Genomic DNA, 18,623 nt, shown 5'->3' with positions numbered 1-18,623 from the left:
CGCGTGCCCATCTCCTCTGTGCAAATTTTTGCCCCAGGTTTCTTGAACTGAACTCTGCCCTAACCTCCCACTATTGACGTAACCTGCCCCTGTTAATATCCAAGGCTGATGTTTTGAAAACTAATATTTGACCAGAGAATGCATTGTCCATCATAGACGCCCTGAAATTCTGACAGTTAACCTCAGACTGTACTGGCTGGAGGAATAAAACTCGTACAGTTCTTCTTAAAAGATTAAAAATCTAGAAATTGAGCATGTATGTCTTCATTATGGAAAAGGCATGTGTTCTGGGGTTACATGTGCACCCCTGTCAAATAGAATAAAACTGGGAAATTGGTGTGCTCCCTTTTCGGACTTTACCTGGCAGTTTCAAGAGGAATGTAGTGAAAACTGTGGGGAAAAATTGAAGGGAGATACAAGAGCATCATAATTATACACAGATTTATTGAGATGAATGATGTTTGCATTTGCGAGATGAAGCAACAGGCAGGCTTCCAATGAACTTTCAATGTTCTTGAATCCTTGTCAGCATTACTGCTGACTTTATTATTCATGGACCTTGCATAGTGTTGCAGACTGTTGGTATGACCTCTGGCTCAGAGGTGTCTCTTGACTGAAGTATGGATTTGAGCCAAAATCTTGCAAAACTAGAACTATTGGGTAATTGTCCCGCCTCCAACACCCCGAAAACAATTCTCGATCATATTGCCTCAAAGTCAGCTGGTATAAAGGACGTGACATTCATTTAAGTTTTCCATTTAGTTATCCAAAGATGGTGCTCTGTTTGATATGCTAGTCCTTAAGGCATCATTTAGAATTCATTGCTAGCTAACTTGCTCTGTATTTGGAAATACTATGGGGTATTCCTGGAAAAATGAAGAGAATAAAAGATTACTATCTTCTGTATGATTCTCCTCATTCTTAGTATAATTTATTCTTCACACACTTGTTCTTCGTTTCCCACTGTTTCTATCTCTAATTTACATTGGTTAAACTTCAATTGTGACATATAATTTCATTGTTGTGCAGCATAGCTGCTGCTACAAGTGGTCTGTTTTGAGAATAGCTGCAACTGATCTATAGCAACGGCCATCATGATGCGATAGCACAATCTTCACAGACCTTCAAACTCTTGGAGGTTGTAGTTGTTTTGTGATTTGTTTTATCTCATTTGGGAAAAAAAACTTTATCCGACCCCAACAAGTGGCTAGCCCTTCAACACACCCTCCCCCATTGAAATATATTTATTATTGCTGGGCCCACTGGACCAAGTTTCACCTTGACAGATGGTTGGAGATCATTTGATTCATCTCGGCACATGCCATTGTGTAGAAATTACTATGAGACCTGTGGAGATAAACAATTTGGGAAGAAGAAATTCTGGAGAAGAATGTCTCTCTTCTGATGGTAATGCAACCAATGAACGCAGTGCATGTTGCACTCAGTAGTTTTATGCATTGCCCTCATGTCTTGTATGGAACAGCTTAAGCCGCTTGTAAAGAGAATTACAGTAATTGAGATTAATCATTATTATAAAGCATGTACCTGAGGGAAGCTTGTGAAAGGTAAGAATTGTAATAAAGAAATGAAATTATAAGTTCAGGATATTTTTAAACGAGGAACTTTACCAAGGGACCTAGGCCTTTTGTGCAGGACATCATCAAAGTTGAAAGGAGCAGGTAAATCTAGAAATAGTGGGTTGAATGATTCCAAACTTGGGTTTATGTTACTGAACTTACTTTTGGAAGGTGGGATATGAAATGGGATAAGTATCCAAGAATCCATGTTATTCCCTGAGAATCACATGCAGAATCTGTGAAATAAATTCCATGGATTTTTTTAAATGGTGGAGTTTGTACCTGAACACTTTTGGTTGAATAAGGGACATTTAGCCATTGAGCCAGCCACAGGTGCCCTCTATGTAGGAACGACAAATTTGGTAAGCGTTAAACATGCTAACTGTGCCATCACAGTAAACCTTTAACCTCTCTACCCAGAAGTATCACAATATCACAAAAGAATAAATCTAATTCTACCCTCCAACTTGCCTTACAAGTATCCTGCAATTCACTGTACTCTGTGTGGATCTCGAGTTCCAATCTATCCTGTTTGAATCTATCCTCCTCTCTGCTTCATGACGGTTGGTTCCATACAATAAATATCCTTCAGTTTCTAACTTTTGTTCCATTGAAGAGAAATAGAAGTGAGTGTAAAGGGCATTTTGGCTGTAATTTCAGCTTTGAAGTATAAGCTCTGGTGTTGAATTGCATTGCAGCGATGGGTTTAAAACTAAATGACTACACTGGAGGATGGGCCATCCCTGTGGGCAGAAAAAAGTCTGCAGTGACTTTCATAGACAAATTTTGAAGAGTGAAATTGTTAAACCCAGATTACTCAACGTTAGTCCCAGATTGACTATCATTATGCCCAAATTAATTACCATCATGTCATAATATCCACCATTGTGCCAGATTATTAGGCACACAACCCAGGTTATTGTCTGGCTTCTAAAATCCTGGTGCTCTTGTTGCCTTCAAAATCTTTTATTACTGGTGTATTTACGTGGATTTGGTTTCAAATGTTTATAGATTTAATTTTCCTGATGGTAACATTCATTTCAGTATGCAACTCTTGACCCCTGTAAATCACTTATGCAGCACCCCACAAATTACAGCATACTTCCAGTTTGTGTGCTGCAAGTGAGGGACAATGTAACACCATTGCTATAACATTTCTGTCAGAAGCAACTAGACAAGTAAATTCATCACTACATGATTGCAGTGTGACAGGAGTCATTATCTAATCGGAGGTAATCAAGCTGGGAATGATGGAGTCATCTCTTGCTTCAAGATGGCTTAACCGAAACTACTGAAACCCCAGGCTCTCATTGATTTTGCTGATCAAGGCAAAGGGCAGCAGTCTCCCACGGACCATGATCCATTCCCTGTTATTACTGTTAGTAAATGAAGGAAGGAGTCAAACACAGGAACAAATTGATATTCGTGGAAACCAGACTTGTCCTGCTTAATGAAATATGAGAGCTGTTTTTCAACTGGTCTTGACCTTTTTGTACATAAATATCAGAATACAGTTGGTACCTTCTACAAGCTACTGCCAGGGATCAGTACTGGTGCCATGCAACTTAGGAAATAGCCCTTCAAAATGGCCTGACATTACTGTAGTGGTTTTTCTTACTCCCACAAGACGATGTTTATTTTTCTAACCTAGAAAACATTCTAATCCATCATCAACCACTCCATTTCACTAATTCTGACAGTTCTTTATACCATTGATTCTATAATTTTGCTTTGTACTTTTCTCAAATTTTTCATACGTTTTCAGTCATTTAACAATTTAAGCTTATTTGGCTATTCCTTCTCATTTAGTTTTTTTCCTCTTTGAAATAGCTTTCTAATAATTTGTATAATTTAATGCTGGTTGTGGACTAGGGAAATGGACTGAACTAATACATTAATATCACCTCTCTCCATGTATTGCCAGGAAAGTAACACTGAGCTGTAAAAGAAAATTAAATCTTGGGTTGATTTAGATGCAAACATTGGGCTCCTGCATTCCTGTAACAACAATTGCTGAGATTTGTCCAGCAACTGGCCGATTTCAGTAAGAGTAGGGTGGCCGACAGTTACAGGATTGAGCTCTGAGATGTCAGCCTGAAATGAAATGGGATAAATGAAGTGTCTGTTTTTGTTTTAGTTGCCTTGGTGCTGCTGATGCAGAATGTGAGTTTCAGGTGGTGACGGAGCTGATTGAGCTGCAACTGGAATCCTGTGCCAGTGAAATAATCACTTGAATAGCCACAGGGCAGAACCAGCTGAAAGCGCTGCCTTGTGCCACCAACGATTCCTGATGATGGGTATGGGCAGGCAGTGTGCAGCAAGCAAAATGAAAGCAATATAAGAGCCAAAAATCAGGCTTGGATGAGTTATAGTGTTTATTACCACATGCGTGGGTGTGTAAGCAGCGAGCTCAGTATGAGATGAGCAGGCTTTCAAATTCATAAGCTTTTCTTATTTAAAAAAAAAAGACATACAATACTGTGGATGAAAGCGGGTTTACTGGATTGTTCTCGGTAGTCAAAGCAAATTACACTGCCTGATTCTGCATTTTAAAACACTTTCTTTCTTCAAGTTTCTTTGGTTTGGTTTTGTTCTCCCCTTCACCCATCCCCAAATTAAGTGTCAAAATCATGGTTGGTTTGGAACTGGGGTTGTGTTCATGTGCCCAATGAACAGTTGGTATTCATCCTTGGTACCTTCCAGACCCTTACTACCTGGGGATCATCACTGGTACAGTGCAGCTGAGGAAATGCACCTTTTAAAATGGCCTGGCACTAACTTAGTGACTCATCTCAAAACGAAGCTGTTTATTTTTCTAAACTAGAAAACGTTCTAGGGGGGAGGTAGTGGCTTAGTGGCACTGGACTGGTAATCCAGAGACTCAGGGTAATGCCTCTGGGGCAGATGGTGAAATTTGAATTCAATAAAAATCTGGAATGAAAAGTCTAATGATGACCATGAAACCATTGTCAATTTTCGCAAAACCCACCTGGTTCACTAATGTTGTTCAGGGAAGGAAATCTGCCGTCTTTACCTGGCCTGGCCTATATTTGACTCCAGATCCACAGTAATGTCCTCTGAAGTAGCAAGCCACTCTTGTATCAAACTTCTAAAAAGTCAATAAGAGGAATGAAACCGACCTAGGCACCAGAAACGACAATGACAACCCAGCTCTGTTGACTCTGCAAAGTCCTCCTTACTAACATCTGGGAGCTTGTGCCAATACTGGGAGATCTGTCTCACAAACTAGTCTCCTTAAGTAGCACTTTCAAAACCCACGACTGCTACTATCTAGAAGGACAAGGGCAGCAGATACATGGGAACACCACCACCAAGTCTCCAAGCCACTCACCATCCTGAACTCTATCGCCGTTCCTTCACTGTCGCTGGGTAAAAATCTTGAAACTCCTTCCCTAACAGCACTGTGGGTGAACCTACACCACATGGACTGCAGCGGTTCAAGGCAGCTCGCCACCACCTTCTCAAGGGCGATTAGGGATGGGCAATAAATGCTGGCCTAGCCAGCGAAGCCCACCTCCCGTAAATGTATAAATATAAAAAGAAACAATGATCAATCACTCCGTTTCATTAGTTACTCGCCCACTGAAATTCTGGCCCAATTGTTACTTGGAGGCATGTTGGGAGCAAGAATGTCCGATATCTTGTGGGAAACCTGGAAATAAGATCAGCCTGTCTGTCAGCGACATTTTAACTCAGCCACCTCATTATTTCTTGGTTTGATGGTGATTATAGCCCTGCAGCAGGCGTGATGAGGACTCATGTGACATGATCCTAACTCCGGTATTTAAAAGGCCAATCCAACAATAAAATTTGGAGGAGTTCGGAATTAGAAGCAAGAGAAGACGACCCGTGAGAATGGAAGCAGGAGGTTGAATCGAACTAAGTGATGCCTTCCTTCATGTATAGCTGGCATCAGTGAAGACTCGGAGAGATGTTAATCCCTACTACAGGAGGAAGAAACCTGCTACTACCACAAAGGAGGAGTAGTTGGTTGTTTTTGCTGCTGACTTCCTTGTGACACCTTGGGCAGGATTTTTCAGTCGGTGTGCGGGGGCAGGCCCGACACGCCGATGGGTAAAATGACACGTGATGACGTCGGGCATGCACTGGAGTTGGCTGCGTGCCGGCCGATATGTAAACGGCCTATTAAGGCCGTTAAGGATCTAATTAAGGCTATTGTAAATGCTGCCCGTCCAATCTTAAGGTTGGCGGGCAGGCAAAAAGGCCAAGTGGCCTTCGCGTTTTTTAGGAAACCTCATGCACGAGCAGGATAAAGTTTCCTAAAGTTTTTATTAAAGAAATAAAACTTTTCAAACATATAAAAACATGTCCCATCTCATGTGACACAGTCACATGAGATGGGACATGTTTAAGTAAACTTTTAAACCTGTTATTTAATATTTTCAGAAGCCCTTCAATCCCCCTGAGGCAGCTCCGTGCTCTGGGAGATTGAAGCGCTCTTTTGCCCGCCCACATAAAATGGCAGCATGGGCGGTGATTGGCTCTGCGGCCGCTCCCGCCAACTAAAAAATTCTGCCCCTTGTGCCAGTGTAGGAGGCACTTTAATAAGCTAACCAGGTGAGCACAGTTTCACATTTACCGACAGCCTGCTGTGCACACCACACCACTCTGCCTTGTCAAGCCTACTCCACCATGTCACTCCTCGCACCCACTTACCTTATAAGCTTACCCTCACATCCCCATCTATCCATCCATCACTCCCACTTGCTCTCACCCTTAAGCAGTTTGATGCCTCCTCCTGATAGTCACCCTCATCAATTGCTTCCCATCCATCAGCTGAATACATGCCATTGTACTCACTCTATTGCAAGAGAAAAGAGCACAGAATGTGATAGAGAGAACCAAAAGTGGGCCTCCAGAGATTGCTCAGTTGACTACTACAGAGGAGGAAGTATTGGAGATCAGTGGCATCTTTGTGTCACAAAGATGGGGACCCCCACAACTACCTAGTGGCAGAATCAAATATAATGCATGCTTATGTCATAACAAACTCAGTCATGTTGACTTGATTATAGCAGGGAGTGAAAAATGATCATCATCATCATCATGATAAGTTTCACAATCTTAACTTTCCAGTACTAATTCATATATTTTCTTACCAATCAGGATCCTCGTGTGTACAACAGGATTCCATGGACCGTGCAGATGACAAATCCTCAGAGGAGTTGATTCATTCTGCAGATGCACTGTCACACAACTCATGAAAACCATGCATCAGTTCAGATTTTGCACTTTGGTGGGGGAACCATGTGGGCATCTGGTGACTCACACTTTACAAGTGAGGAAGAGGGGTCAGTGGAGGTAGGGACAGCTATGGAGAGTCCATTTCAGGGAGCACAGCCCTCTCCAAACTCTGCTCAGCTTGACACAGATACTGTATCCTGGGCTTGATGTAAAGGAGAAACAGTGTGCGCGATGCACTGACAGACCATCCAAGCTCACTGACCACAATTGCAGAGAGAATGGAGGAGTCCATTTCAACATATGTGGGATGATGTTACACATTGTGACAATGTCGTCTTGCAGTGGATAGAGTGCCCATTGCCACGGAACATCAAACACTTAATCTAATGAGTCCATGTACTACGACGGCCTTGCAGACTCCAGATGACCACATGACCTTAAATAGGGTCACAGATAGGTTAACCTTGGTCTTGGAGCACTGTGATGATGTGTCCAAGTGTTCTGCAACACACTAGCACCAGTGAACTGCAGCTAGATTATGAGCGGGATAATAGTGAAAGGGGATATGGAAGTGTGGACTCAACACAGTGTTGCATCTTCACTCCCCGGTCAGTAGAACATGCTGCCCCATGTTCTGATGGTCAAGTCTGCCCCTGCACAGCGGCAAGTGGAGCAATCTTTTGCCAGTTTCAACACCCAGAGGACCTCGGCCCAAAGCACCTCAGCAGCCAGAGCAGGCATTTGAGCAGCCTGCCTCAGACGTTGGGGTCCCAACCCCAAAACAAAAATTCTGCCCAGGGCTTTTGTGTACAAGCTGTTGAAAGTGGCGGGCAGGCAAAACGTGTTAATAAAGCATATGGATCCTGGGTTTTATAAATAGAAATCTAGAGTACAAAAGCCAAAATGTTATGCTAAGCCAAATAAGCCACTGGTTCACCCCTAGCTGAAATATTGAGTTCAATTCTGGACGTGATAATTTAGGAAAGACATGATGGCTTTGGAGAGATTTACTAGAATGGTTCCAGGAATGAGGGAGTATAATTACATGGATAGAGTGGAGAAGCTGGGATACAGATTTAATAATCTAATCATAGAATAAACACTTGAAGGAGAAATGCAAGGATATAGAGAAAGAGCAGGAAGTGGAACTAAATGAATTACTTTTTGAAAGAACAGGTGTTAGTCAATGGGCTGAATGGCCTCTTTCCTTGCTGTACTATAATTATGGTTCTAGCCCAGACAAGGTTAAGAGGAAATTTGCTAAAGGTGTTCAAAATTATGAACAGTTTTGAGTGTATTGCCACTCACCTTTCTTACCAGCTTGAGGTCCTGGATTCTCTTGGTACACTCTTTCACTTCTGCTGATGACTTTCTCAGCCATTTCTATCCTTGCTTGCTTGAAGAGGTTGTCTTCTTCCTCCCATCCTTGAGAAAGATCACCTCACTGCAGTCCCCTCAGCAGGATCTCCAGGTAAGAGTGAGAGACCTAGGGAGCAGCCTTCCCAGGTCTCCTCATCATTCCTGTGGTTGCTGCAGCCTGAAAAACACAAGTGCTGGTGAGTAACCGTAATCCACGTTGTGGCCCTTTTAATTAGGAATCCTACCTATGATAGAGTTGATGCATCATCCTGCCTGCCCTCCCTGATTGGTTAGGGAATTTGGTGGGATTTTAAAAGATGTCTCAGTTAAAGAACCTTGGCAAAGCCCGTTCCAGTTGTTAACAGATTCCTGATCCGCTAATGGTCCCACTGTTTTGGCAGGGAATAAGTTTATAAAGTTCCACACTTTGTTAAAGAGCCTTTCTGTTCTGTAGCATCAACGTTTTGATTTAATCAGAACAGCTTCACAAACTTTAGAATGATGAAATGCCTCTCTTAATTCTTAGCCAGGGTATGTCTACTGGTGCATGACGTGTTACAATGAGTTACAGAGAATGTACAGCACAGAAACAGGCATTTGGCCCAACTAGTTTTTGCTGGTGTTCATGCTTTACCTTAGCCACTTGCCACTCTATTTCATCTTACCCTATCAGCATATCCTTCTATTCCTTTCTCCCTCATGCACTCATCTAGCTTCTCCTTAAATGCATCTATGCATTAAGATAGAGAACTTTGTGTTAATAATTCACTGAATAAGTGAGAACATTGAACATTTGGTGTGGTCTTCCTCATTGACTTGTTTCCAGCCAAATGTATTCATAACAGCCACTCTTCATCACTGCCCTACTGTTCCGCCTCTGACTGGCTATGTTGTTTGTGTGTTTATTTGCCTTGTGCATCACCTGGGCTCTCTACTGCCCCCTGCCGCCACTGAATTAAAGCATGACCCCAAATAAATATGAAGAGCAGACGTTTAAAGGAACAATGTCCTGCTATTTGGGTGATGTACTATTCCTTTTATTATGGAGCTTGAACATCCATAGCTCAATAAATACAATATTTAAAACTGGCTCATCAGTCATTCTGTAGCTGTTTGTATTTTAATCGAGGCCCTGATGGAGAAACTCACTGTATAAATCGGGAGAAAGTTGCCGTTTTTTAACAGTGATTCTCTCGTCCGCAGGAATAGAATTCATTGTCACTGAATCAATTAGGATAATGAAAGTGAGGAGGAGGAGGGGGCTGCTGAAAAGACGTACCGGGAGAAATCTGACGGAAGCTAGATGTATTTTTTATGATGAAACTGTGAACTGAGAGCAGTGATTGACACTTAAAATCAGCACCAGAATGGCAAAGCATTGAAAGTGCCTCTCCTGAAAATTATGTATTTCTCCTGTCAGGCACATAAACTTTCAGAAGATCCCTCTGCAGGCTGTCCAAAATTTGTTCAGCATTTCCCACAGGCACTTCTCAGTAGTTACCTCAATCTGTGTGTCTGAGAGACTTCATGTATTAAACCAATGATTTTATGTCTTTCTGAAACCTTGCATTGTGTTTAACCCATCAACAGCTGTTGATGTGGTACCTGTTAAAGGGGCAGGAAATTGTTTACTAGATTAGTAAATAGAAAAGGGACTTCAGGTTTTGCAACATTTTCCACCAACAGCATCCACTTCAAAAAAAAGCTGCTGAGACCCTAAACTCTAGAATATCTTCCTTATCCCTCTCTTCTCTGTGCTACTTCTTCCTCCTTCAGAACACTCCTTAAAAGCTACCTTTTTGCCAGTGTCAAACTCTGTTTGATAACACTTCTGTGAACCGCCTTGGGATGTGTTACTATGTTAAAGATGCTATATAAATACAAATTGTTGTTGGATCTACTCCTGCATGAACTGAGGTCCTGTTGACTTGTTTACTTACTGATGACCCCTCATAGTCATTATATCACATAGTAAACCAAACTCAGTGAAGCTTCAGCCCCTTGTGATTACCAAGTTGTAGTGGTATTAATAAGCTTGTGTTTGCTCCCAAGCTTTCCTTGGGAGTTTAAATGTGTAAGGTGGTTGAGATCAGAGAGGTAGAACCTGAATTTCTGCGGAGTGACGTTCAGGGTCGGATTGCCACTCCGCTCCTAGTTTCTTACCTCAAAATCCTTTCAATCCTTTCTTGCCCGAACTTCCAACTCAGGCTGGGCAAGAATGTGTAGTGCAGTGCCCTCCTGAGGCATACTGTCAGGGCCGGATGCAAGGAGGCCACACCCCTTATTTATTTATTTTTGTTCATTCACGGGATGTGGGTGTCACTGGCTGGGCCAGCGTTTATTGCCCATCCCTAACTGCCCTTGAGAAGGTGGTGGTGAGCTGCCTTCTTGAACTGCTGCAGTCCATGTGGTGTAGGTACACCCACAGTGCTGTTAGGAAGGGAGTTCCAGGATTTTGACCCAGTGACAGTGAAGGAACAGCGATATATTTCCAGGTCAGGATGATGAGTAACTTGGAGGGGAACTTCCAGGTGGTGGTGTTCCCATCCATCTGCTGCCCTTGTCCTTCTAGGTGTTAATGGTCATGGGTTTGGAAGGTGCTGTCTAGGGAGCTTTGCTGAATTCTTGCAGTGTATCTTGTAGATGGTATACACTGCTGCCACTGTGCGTCGGTGTTGGAGGGAGTGAATGTTTGTGGATGTGGTGCCAATCAAGTGGACTCTTTGCCCTCAGCTTCTTCAGGCAAGTGGGGAGTATTCCATCACATTCCTGACTTGTGCCATGTAGATGGTGGACAGGCTTTGGGGAGTCAGGAGGCGAGTTACTCGTCGCACAATTCCCAGCCTCTGACCTGCTCTTGTAGCCGCAGTATTTATATGGCTAGTCCAGTTCAGTTTCTGATCAATGGTAACCCCAGGATGTTGATAGTGAGGCATTCAGTGATGGTAATGCCATTGAACATCAAGGGGCGATGGTTGGATTCTCTCTTGTTGGAGATGATCATTGCCTGACACTTGCCTGGTGCGAATGTTACTTGCCACTTGTCAGCCCAAGCTGGATATTGTCCAGGCCTTGCTGCATTGGACATGGACTGCTTCAGTATCTGAGGAGCCACGAATAGTGCTGAACATTATGCAATCATCAGCGAACATCCCTACTTCTGACCTTATGATGGAAGGAAGGTCATTGATGAAGCAACTGAAGATGGTTGGGCCTAGGACACCACCCTGAGGAACTCCTGCAGTGATGTCCTGGAGCTGAGATGATTGACCACCAACAACCACAGCCATCTTCCTTTGTGCAAGGTATGACTCGAACCAGTGGAGAGTTTTCCCCGATTCCCATTGACTCCAGTTTTGCTAGGGCTCCTTGATGCCACACTCAGTCAAATGCTGCCTTGATGTCAAGGGCAGTAACTCTAACCTCACCTCTGGAGTTCAGCTCTTTTGTCCATGTTTGAACCAAGGCTGTAATGAGGTCAGGAGCAGAGTGGCCCAGGCGGAACCCAAACCTAATGTCAGTGAGGAGGTTATTGCTCTTTAAGTTCCACTTGATGGAACTGCTGATGACCCCTTCCATCACTGATGTTGGAGGGTAGACTGATGGGGTAGTTATTGGCTGGGTTGGATTTGTCCTGCTTTTTGTGTACAGGATATACCTGGGCAATTTTCCACAAAGCCAGGTGGATGCCAGTGTTGTAGCTGTACTGGAACAGCTTGGCTAGGGGTGCGGCAAGTTCTGGAGCACAAGTCTTCAGTACTATTGCCGGAATGTTGTCAGGGCCCATAGCCTTTGTAGTATCCAGTGCCTTCAGCTGTTTCTTGATATCACGTGGAATGAATCGAAGGAGCTGAAGACTGGCAAGCATGATGCTGGGGACCTCCTGAGGAGGCTGAGATGGATCATCCACTTGGCACTTCTGACTGAAGATTGTTGCAAATGCTTCAGCCTTATCTTTTGCACTCGTGCTGGGCTCCTCCAACATTGAGGATGGGGATATTTGTGGAGCCACCTTCTCCAGTGAGTTGTTTAATTGTCCACCGCCATTGATGACTTGGTGTGGCAGGACTGTAGAACTTAGATCTGATCTTTTGGTTGTGGGATTGCTTAGCTCTGTCTATCACTTACTGCTTATGTTGTTTGGCACGCAAGTAGTCCTGTGTTATAACTTCACCAGGTTGACACCTCATTTTTAGGTATGCCTGGTGCTGCATCTGGCATGCCCTCCTGCACTCTTCATTGAACCAGGGTTGATCCCCTGGCTTGATGGTAATGGCAGAGTGGGGGATATGCCGGGCCTTGAGGTTACAGATTGTGTTCGAGTACAATTCTGCTCATGGATGCTCAGTCTTGAGTGGCTAGATCTGTTCAAAATGTATCCTATTTAGCACGGTGGTAGTGCCACACAACACGATGGAGGGTATCCTCATTGTGAAGGCGGGACTTTGCCTCCACAATGACAGTGCGGTGGTCACTCCTGCCAATACTGTCATGGACAGATGCATCTGTGGCAGGCAGGTTGGTGAGGATGAGGTCAAGTATGTTTTTCCCTCTTGTTGGTTCCCTCACTATCTGCCGCAGACCCAGTCTAGCAGCTATGTCATTTAGGACTCGACCAGCTCGGTCAGTAGTGGTGCTACCGAGTCACTCTTGGTGATGGACATTGAAGTCCCCCACCCAGAGAACATTCTGCGCCCTTGTCACCCTCAGTGCTTCCTCCAAGTGATGTTCAACATGGAGGTGCACTGATTCATCAGCTAAGGGAGGGCGGTATGTGGTAATCAGGAGGAGGTTTCCTTGCCTGTGTTTGACCTGATGCCATGAGACTTCATGGGGTCTGGAGTCGATGCTGACGACTCCCAGGGCAACTCCGACCCTCCCCCCGACAGTATACCATGGTGTTGCCACCTCTGCTGGGTCTGTCCTGCCGGTGGGACAGCACACACCCAGGGATGGTGATGGTGGTGTCTGGGACATTATCTGTAAGGTATGATTCCGTGAGGATGACTATATCAGGCTGTTGCTTGACTGGCCTGTGTGACAGCTCTCCCAATTTTGGCACAAACCCCCAGATGGCACTATGATGTATATGTTTATGGCACTAGATGTAGCACATCTTTAGGGTGCCCCCTAGATCCACTGCCCTGGAGCTCGGAAGTTAGGGCCGTAACGTTGGCCACATCCACCTGCACACTGAACATCTAAAACGCATCAAATCCCTTAAATGTCCTCTGACTTTAACTATCTTTTAGACTGACTTACTTGGTCTCATTAGAAGCTGGGTTCAACTCCCCAAGTAGCCCTCAAGTTTCTGCAATCCAATATGGGTTATTTTTACAAATGGACTAGTTGGCCTCCCTATGCCATTTAAATTGTGTGTGGAATGGGATTTTTGCAAATTGTCCAACTTATTCAGACCTTGGTGCACAGTGGAGCTCTGAGTGAGTATGTGCTGCAGTTTAAACAAGCTTTGTTTAGTTTGTGGTTGGAGTGACGCTTGACAGTGTGTTGTTGAAATGTTTAAGGGTTTCAGCTTTCAATGCCTGCATCACAGATTCCAGTTGCCTTTAGAAATATTAATATTCACAAAGCAGTGTGTTGCATTTCAACATGTGGGGTTTGGCATTTGCATGAGAAAAATAGTCTTTGAATGAGGCAATATTATGTTTTGAAAATGACACCTGGAGATTTTGCATGTTATGAACAATAGATACGTAATTACCTAATGCTGCCATTGTTTTCCTATCACCAACATAACACTCTATCAGCATAAACAGGAGCCGTGTAGAGTTCAGGCACCTTCTCAGAAATTGGAGGGAGAATTGTTCCTCATAGTTCGAACGATCAGATATCTATGTATTCCAGGGATGCTACCCTAAGAGAAAGGATCATTTTATTCAAGTATAAATAGAAGGCACAAAGTCCAGATTTGTGGCAGTTTAGCCTTCTCACTGAGCTGCAGTTTCTGTGCCTCCTTTTATAAAAATGAATAAGATACAAGTGTTATGCCATGTGATTTTCCCAAGAGTTGCTATGTAAATTGTTGAGGGGGCTTAATGATTGTGAGCGAGAGAAAATCTAAAGAGCCTCAGAGCCTGACTCAGTGTCTTGTTGAGTATATCCATTTTGTTAACGGTTTCAGAGAGTGGTTGCCATGGTGCCTCTGTCATCCTTTTCTGGAGGTGTACCCTGGACATAATAGATTTACATGTAGCCTTGGCATCCAGTCTCAGTCGAAAAAGGGAGCAGAAGATTGGGAAGCTGCACCAGGCATATCAGAGTGTGAGAATGCTGCAGCTCTCGGGTTTCAGATCAGCGAGCCGGACAAGCTGAAGGAAGGAAGTGGGCAGTACAGTAGTAAGTGGGAATGGGATATTACAGCCAATCTGTAGAAACCCAGTTCCAGATATCTCTTTCATGTCCTCTGATTAATTCTAGTATCTGAGTTTGATCAGATAATGTGTGGGATGTAAATTCAAATGGAGGGAGAAGGGTTTTAGTTGTTTTGGATGTTGCACGTTATGGGGCTGAAGGTTGTGTTGCTGTAGTGACGTTTGCCAGAGCTTTTTCTAACCTCAACTTGTTACTGCATCCAAACATTGTGTTTCACTTGTGTTTGAATCAGCATTTTAACCTATTTGTGTGTCATTGCCCCACCAAAAAGCAAATGTCTCCAGTACAAGTCTAGAACAAGTATATAGCACTCTGAATTAAGCTGGCGGCAGAGATTAGTGGATATGGTGTGAAGAATTAGCAGCAGTCCGTCCGCCTGAAGTCTGTGCAACAGCAACTTCTGTTTATATAGCAGCCTTAACGTAATAAAACATCCCAAGGCATTTCACAGGAGCGTTGTACAACAATATGACATAACCCACATAAGGAGATATTGGGTTAAATGACCAAAAGCTTGGCCAAAGAGGTGGGTTTTGAAAGGAGGAACGTGAGGTGGAGAGGTGTAGGGAGGGAATTCCAGAGCTTAGGGCCTAGGCAACTGAAGGCATGGCCACCAATGGTGAAGCAATTAAAATTAGGGATGCCCAAGATGCCAGAATTAGAGGAGCGCAGATATCTCGGAAGGTTGTGGGGCTGGAGGAAGGTTTTTTTTTATTATCCGTTCAAGGGACGTGGGCTTCGCTGGCTGGGCCAGCATTTATTGCCCATCCCCAATTGCCCTTGAGAAGGAGTTGGTGAGCCTTCTTGAACCGCTGCAGTCCCTGTGGTGTGGGTACACCCAGGGAGGGAGTTCCAGGATTTTGACCCAGCGACAGTGAAGGAATGGTGATATATTTCCAAGTCAGGATGGTGTGTGGCTTGGAGGGGAACTTGCAAGTGGTGGTGTTCCCAGGCATTTGCTGCCCTTGTCCTTCTAGGTGGCAGATGTCGCAAGTTTTGAAGGTGCTGTTGAAGGAGCCTTGGTGAATTGCTGCAGTGCATCTTGTAGATGGGTTGCATAAATAGGGAGAAGCAAGGACATGAAGTGATTTGAAAATGAGGAAAACTTTGCAGTGCATAACCAGGAATCAACGTAGGTCAGCGAGCACAGGGATGGTAGGGGGACGGTGCAAGTTAGCATGGGCAGCAGAGTCTTGGATGGCCTCAAGTTTATGGAGGGAGATCAACCAGGTCACACAAGATCACCACAATGTTATGGAGATCTGTTAATTTGGACAGCTTCTCTGTTCTGAGTTATTGATATTGAGAATTTCTGCTGTTCAGAGATAGAATTGGTACTATTTGAAGGTGGCTGCAGAGTTTACCATTTTCATCCTGGATGAGGCTGAAGTGAGCCCTGAAGTGGTAGGCCAGGAGTGAGCTCTCAAGTGGAGTGTGGAGCAGACTCTCAAATGGTCCTGCATTAGGCTCTAATAGTTTGGTGTGACTTGAAACTTAATGTTAGGTTGAATGTTCAGTTTATTCACTTGTCAACCTGTCCCTGCATTGCTAACGCAAGCTTGCATTATCCCTGCTGAAGGATTTTTGAGTAATCCGTTTAGCATCTTGCACCACAGCAGTGCGTGAGTGGATTGGCATCAGCCACAAGAATATTCTTCAGTGTGTTTCTCTCTCAGCAGGGGGATCAATGTTTACCAGTTTCTGTGCAGACCAATTAGAGCCAAGCTAATACTCAGTAAACATTTTGGTGGGGGAAACTGTGAAGAAAGACAATGATTCTCATTTCCCCATCCCTCCAGGTGTCCTCCACAGTCGCTGGTAATGAGCTGGGTGTGGGAGGGGAAGGGCAGGCAGAATGAAATAAAAGGAAGTTTGTTACTTTATGGGTTGTCAAATAAAGTTGGTATTCCAGCTTCCCACCTGTTGTAGGACCGCATTGAGCTTGTTATGATCAGCTATTGTAAATAGTTAGTATTTTTGAATCATCTTTACTGAACAATGTTAACATTTAGATGTTTATTTATTTGTAAGGATCATTTTCCTCCTCTTAGGTCATTCCCCATTCTCGGTAAAAGCTGCAGATTTCTCTACTCCCCCTAGGCAAGCCTTGGCACAGTTTTACCATTGTTGATGTAATGCTGAACTCCACAGGGTATTTCCTCACTTCTGAGACTGATACCTCAATGTGTAGGGGATCAGGACCCACTTTGTGACATGTATATAGGCCTAACATTGACAAGTTTGGAAGTATTGGGCAGTGCAATTGTGCTCTTGTGATTGAGTACAGAGGGTTAAACATACCAACTGGAGGTCAAGAACGGGGGAGTGAGAAGGTTCAGCACTGAAATGAGAGGGTCAGCTGCAAGCTGCTTTGGTATACTTGTAACAGTGATAGCACCTTTCACAATCACAGGAAGTTCACAAACCCAAAGAGAGTGGTGGATTTAACTCTAAATTAAACAAAAGCATTGTGAGGGGCACGTGTTCCCGCCAGACCCATAACAGTGTTGCCTCACCATCCTATGGAGGTGCTAGAACATCAGGCATTTTTTTAGAAGAATCTGGTATGATTCCCTGACCAGCCGAGTGTTGGTCATATTTTGAATTCTGTAATAAAAGGCCTAAAGCTAATTTTTGTGTTTTGCAGTCGGGAGAGACACCAACCACACCAAAGTACTCCAAGGACTGTAAGGAAAGCTTCTTCCCTTCTACACCAAGCACAGTCACCACAACTGCTCTAACTTTGACTACACTCAGTACAGTGGTGACTGAAAACCCCAAGCCAAGTGACTCGCAGTCTAAAACCAGGTTAAGCCACACTGCCCAGGAGGACCTGCGAGGTGCTGAGGTTACACCAATGTTGACACCAAGAGACATGGAGCCCCAAACTGCTGGTCCAACTGAGACACTGTCCAGCCTGTCATATCTCACTCAAGGTAAACTTTACTGTTGCTCAAAACAACAACTTACTTTTATAAACTCCCCCTTAATGTAGAAAAACATCCTGAGGCATTTTACAGAGACCTAAGAAAACTGGACACCCAGGAGATGGACTGGGATGGGAAACCAAAGGCTTTGATAAAAGAGGTGGAGTTTAAGAAAGATCCTCCAGGAGATGGAAGGTTTATGCGGCTAAAGGGTGGATGGGGAGAGGGGGCTGCAAAAAAGCTGGAGTCAAACGGATGGAGAATTTTGGGCATATTTTTAGGGCTGGAAGAGGTTACAGAGATGGAGGTGAAGCCATGGGGGAATTTGAACATAAGGTTGAGAACTTTAAATTGCAGATGTGGACCAAGAGTTGATATTGAGCAGGGATAACAGTGCAAAAGGCAAGTCAGACTGGTGGGATAGGGTATGGTTAAGATAAGTCTGGAGTTTGGCACCTTTTTGTAACAGTGAAGGCAATGAGATGTTTTCAAAAAATGTGCTTTTGTACCATGGTAAGTTTAATTTTCATGCAGGGCAACATGGGAGGGGGTGTTTGGCTTCCATTTCTTTTACTCCACTTTGCTCTCCTCTCGTCTCCTGAAGGCAGTGACTCATGCAGGAGTCTGGACACCAAATGTTGCCAGAGCCTCCCCAGACATGAACAGTTCATGTGTGACCTTAATAATGAATTTCAGCAGCGTATTGAACATATGAAAACTGGAAAGTTTATGAACGGGAGAAAATCGTTAACCTCATCGCACCCTTTGATTAATCTCTACCTCACTATCCTGAATGCTATCCTCCAACCATGATCCTCATTTCAGTCTTGTTTCTTGCAGTTTGTTTCAGATGTCAATTATCCTTTGTCTGAAATCGTTCTCCCTCAATCCTTTCTTCAATTTATGGGGAGGCTGTGGTGCAGTGGTAATATCACTGGATGAGTAACCTAGGGGCCCAGGTTAATGCTCTGGCGACAAGGGTTCAGTCTTGTGGTCAGATTGTGGAATTTAAATTCAATTAATAAAAAAAATCCGGAATTAAAAAGAGCTAGTCTCAGTTATAGTGAGACTATAGCATATAAAATCATTGTCAATTGCCGTAAAAACCCATCTGGTTCAGGCCCACCAGCAGCGATGGTAT

General features: G+C 43.9%; 1 protein-coding gene across 3 annotated transcripts in view; it reads left to right on the top strand.

Annotated features, from left to right (window-relative positions):
* cabin1 (calcineurin binding protein 1) overlaps positions 1-18,623 on the top strand; it is a 528,604-nt gene that overhangs the window by 485,447 nt on the left and 24,534 nt on the right. For all 3 annotated transcript variants that reach the window (XM_078553837.1, XM_078553836.1, XM_078553835.1), the window contains exon 33: positions 17,203-17,491. In XM_078553837.1, coding sequence (XP_078409963.1) covers positions 17,203-17,491 — 289 coding nt within the window. The remainder of the gene's footprint in view (positions 1-17,202; positions 17,492-18,623) is intronic.

Source organism: Cetorhinus maximus, chromosome 12 (assembly GCF_964194155.1).
Source record: "Cetorhinus maximus chromosome 12, sCetMax3.hap1.1, whole genome shotgun sequence".
In the NCBI taxonomy this organism is placed as follows: Eukaryota; Metazoa; Chordata; class Chondrichthyes; order Lamniformes; family Cetorhinidae; genus Cetorhinus; species Cetorhinus maximus.
This window is presented reverse-complemented; position numbering and strand designations above follow the sequence as displayed.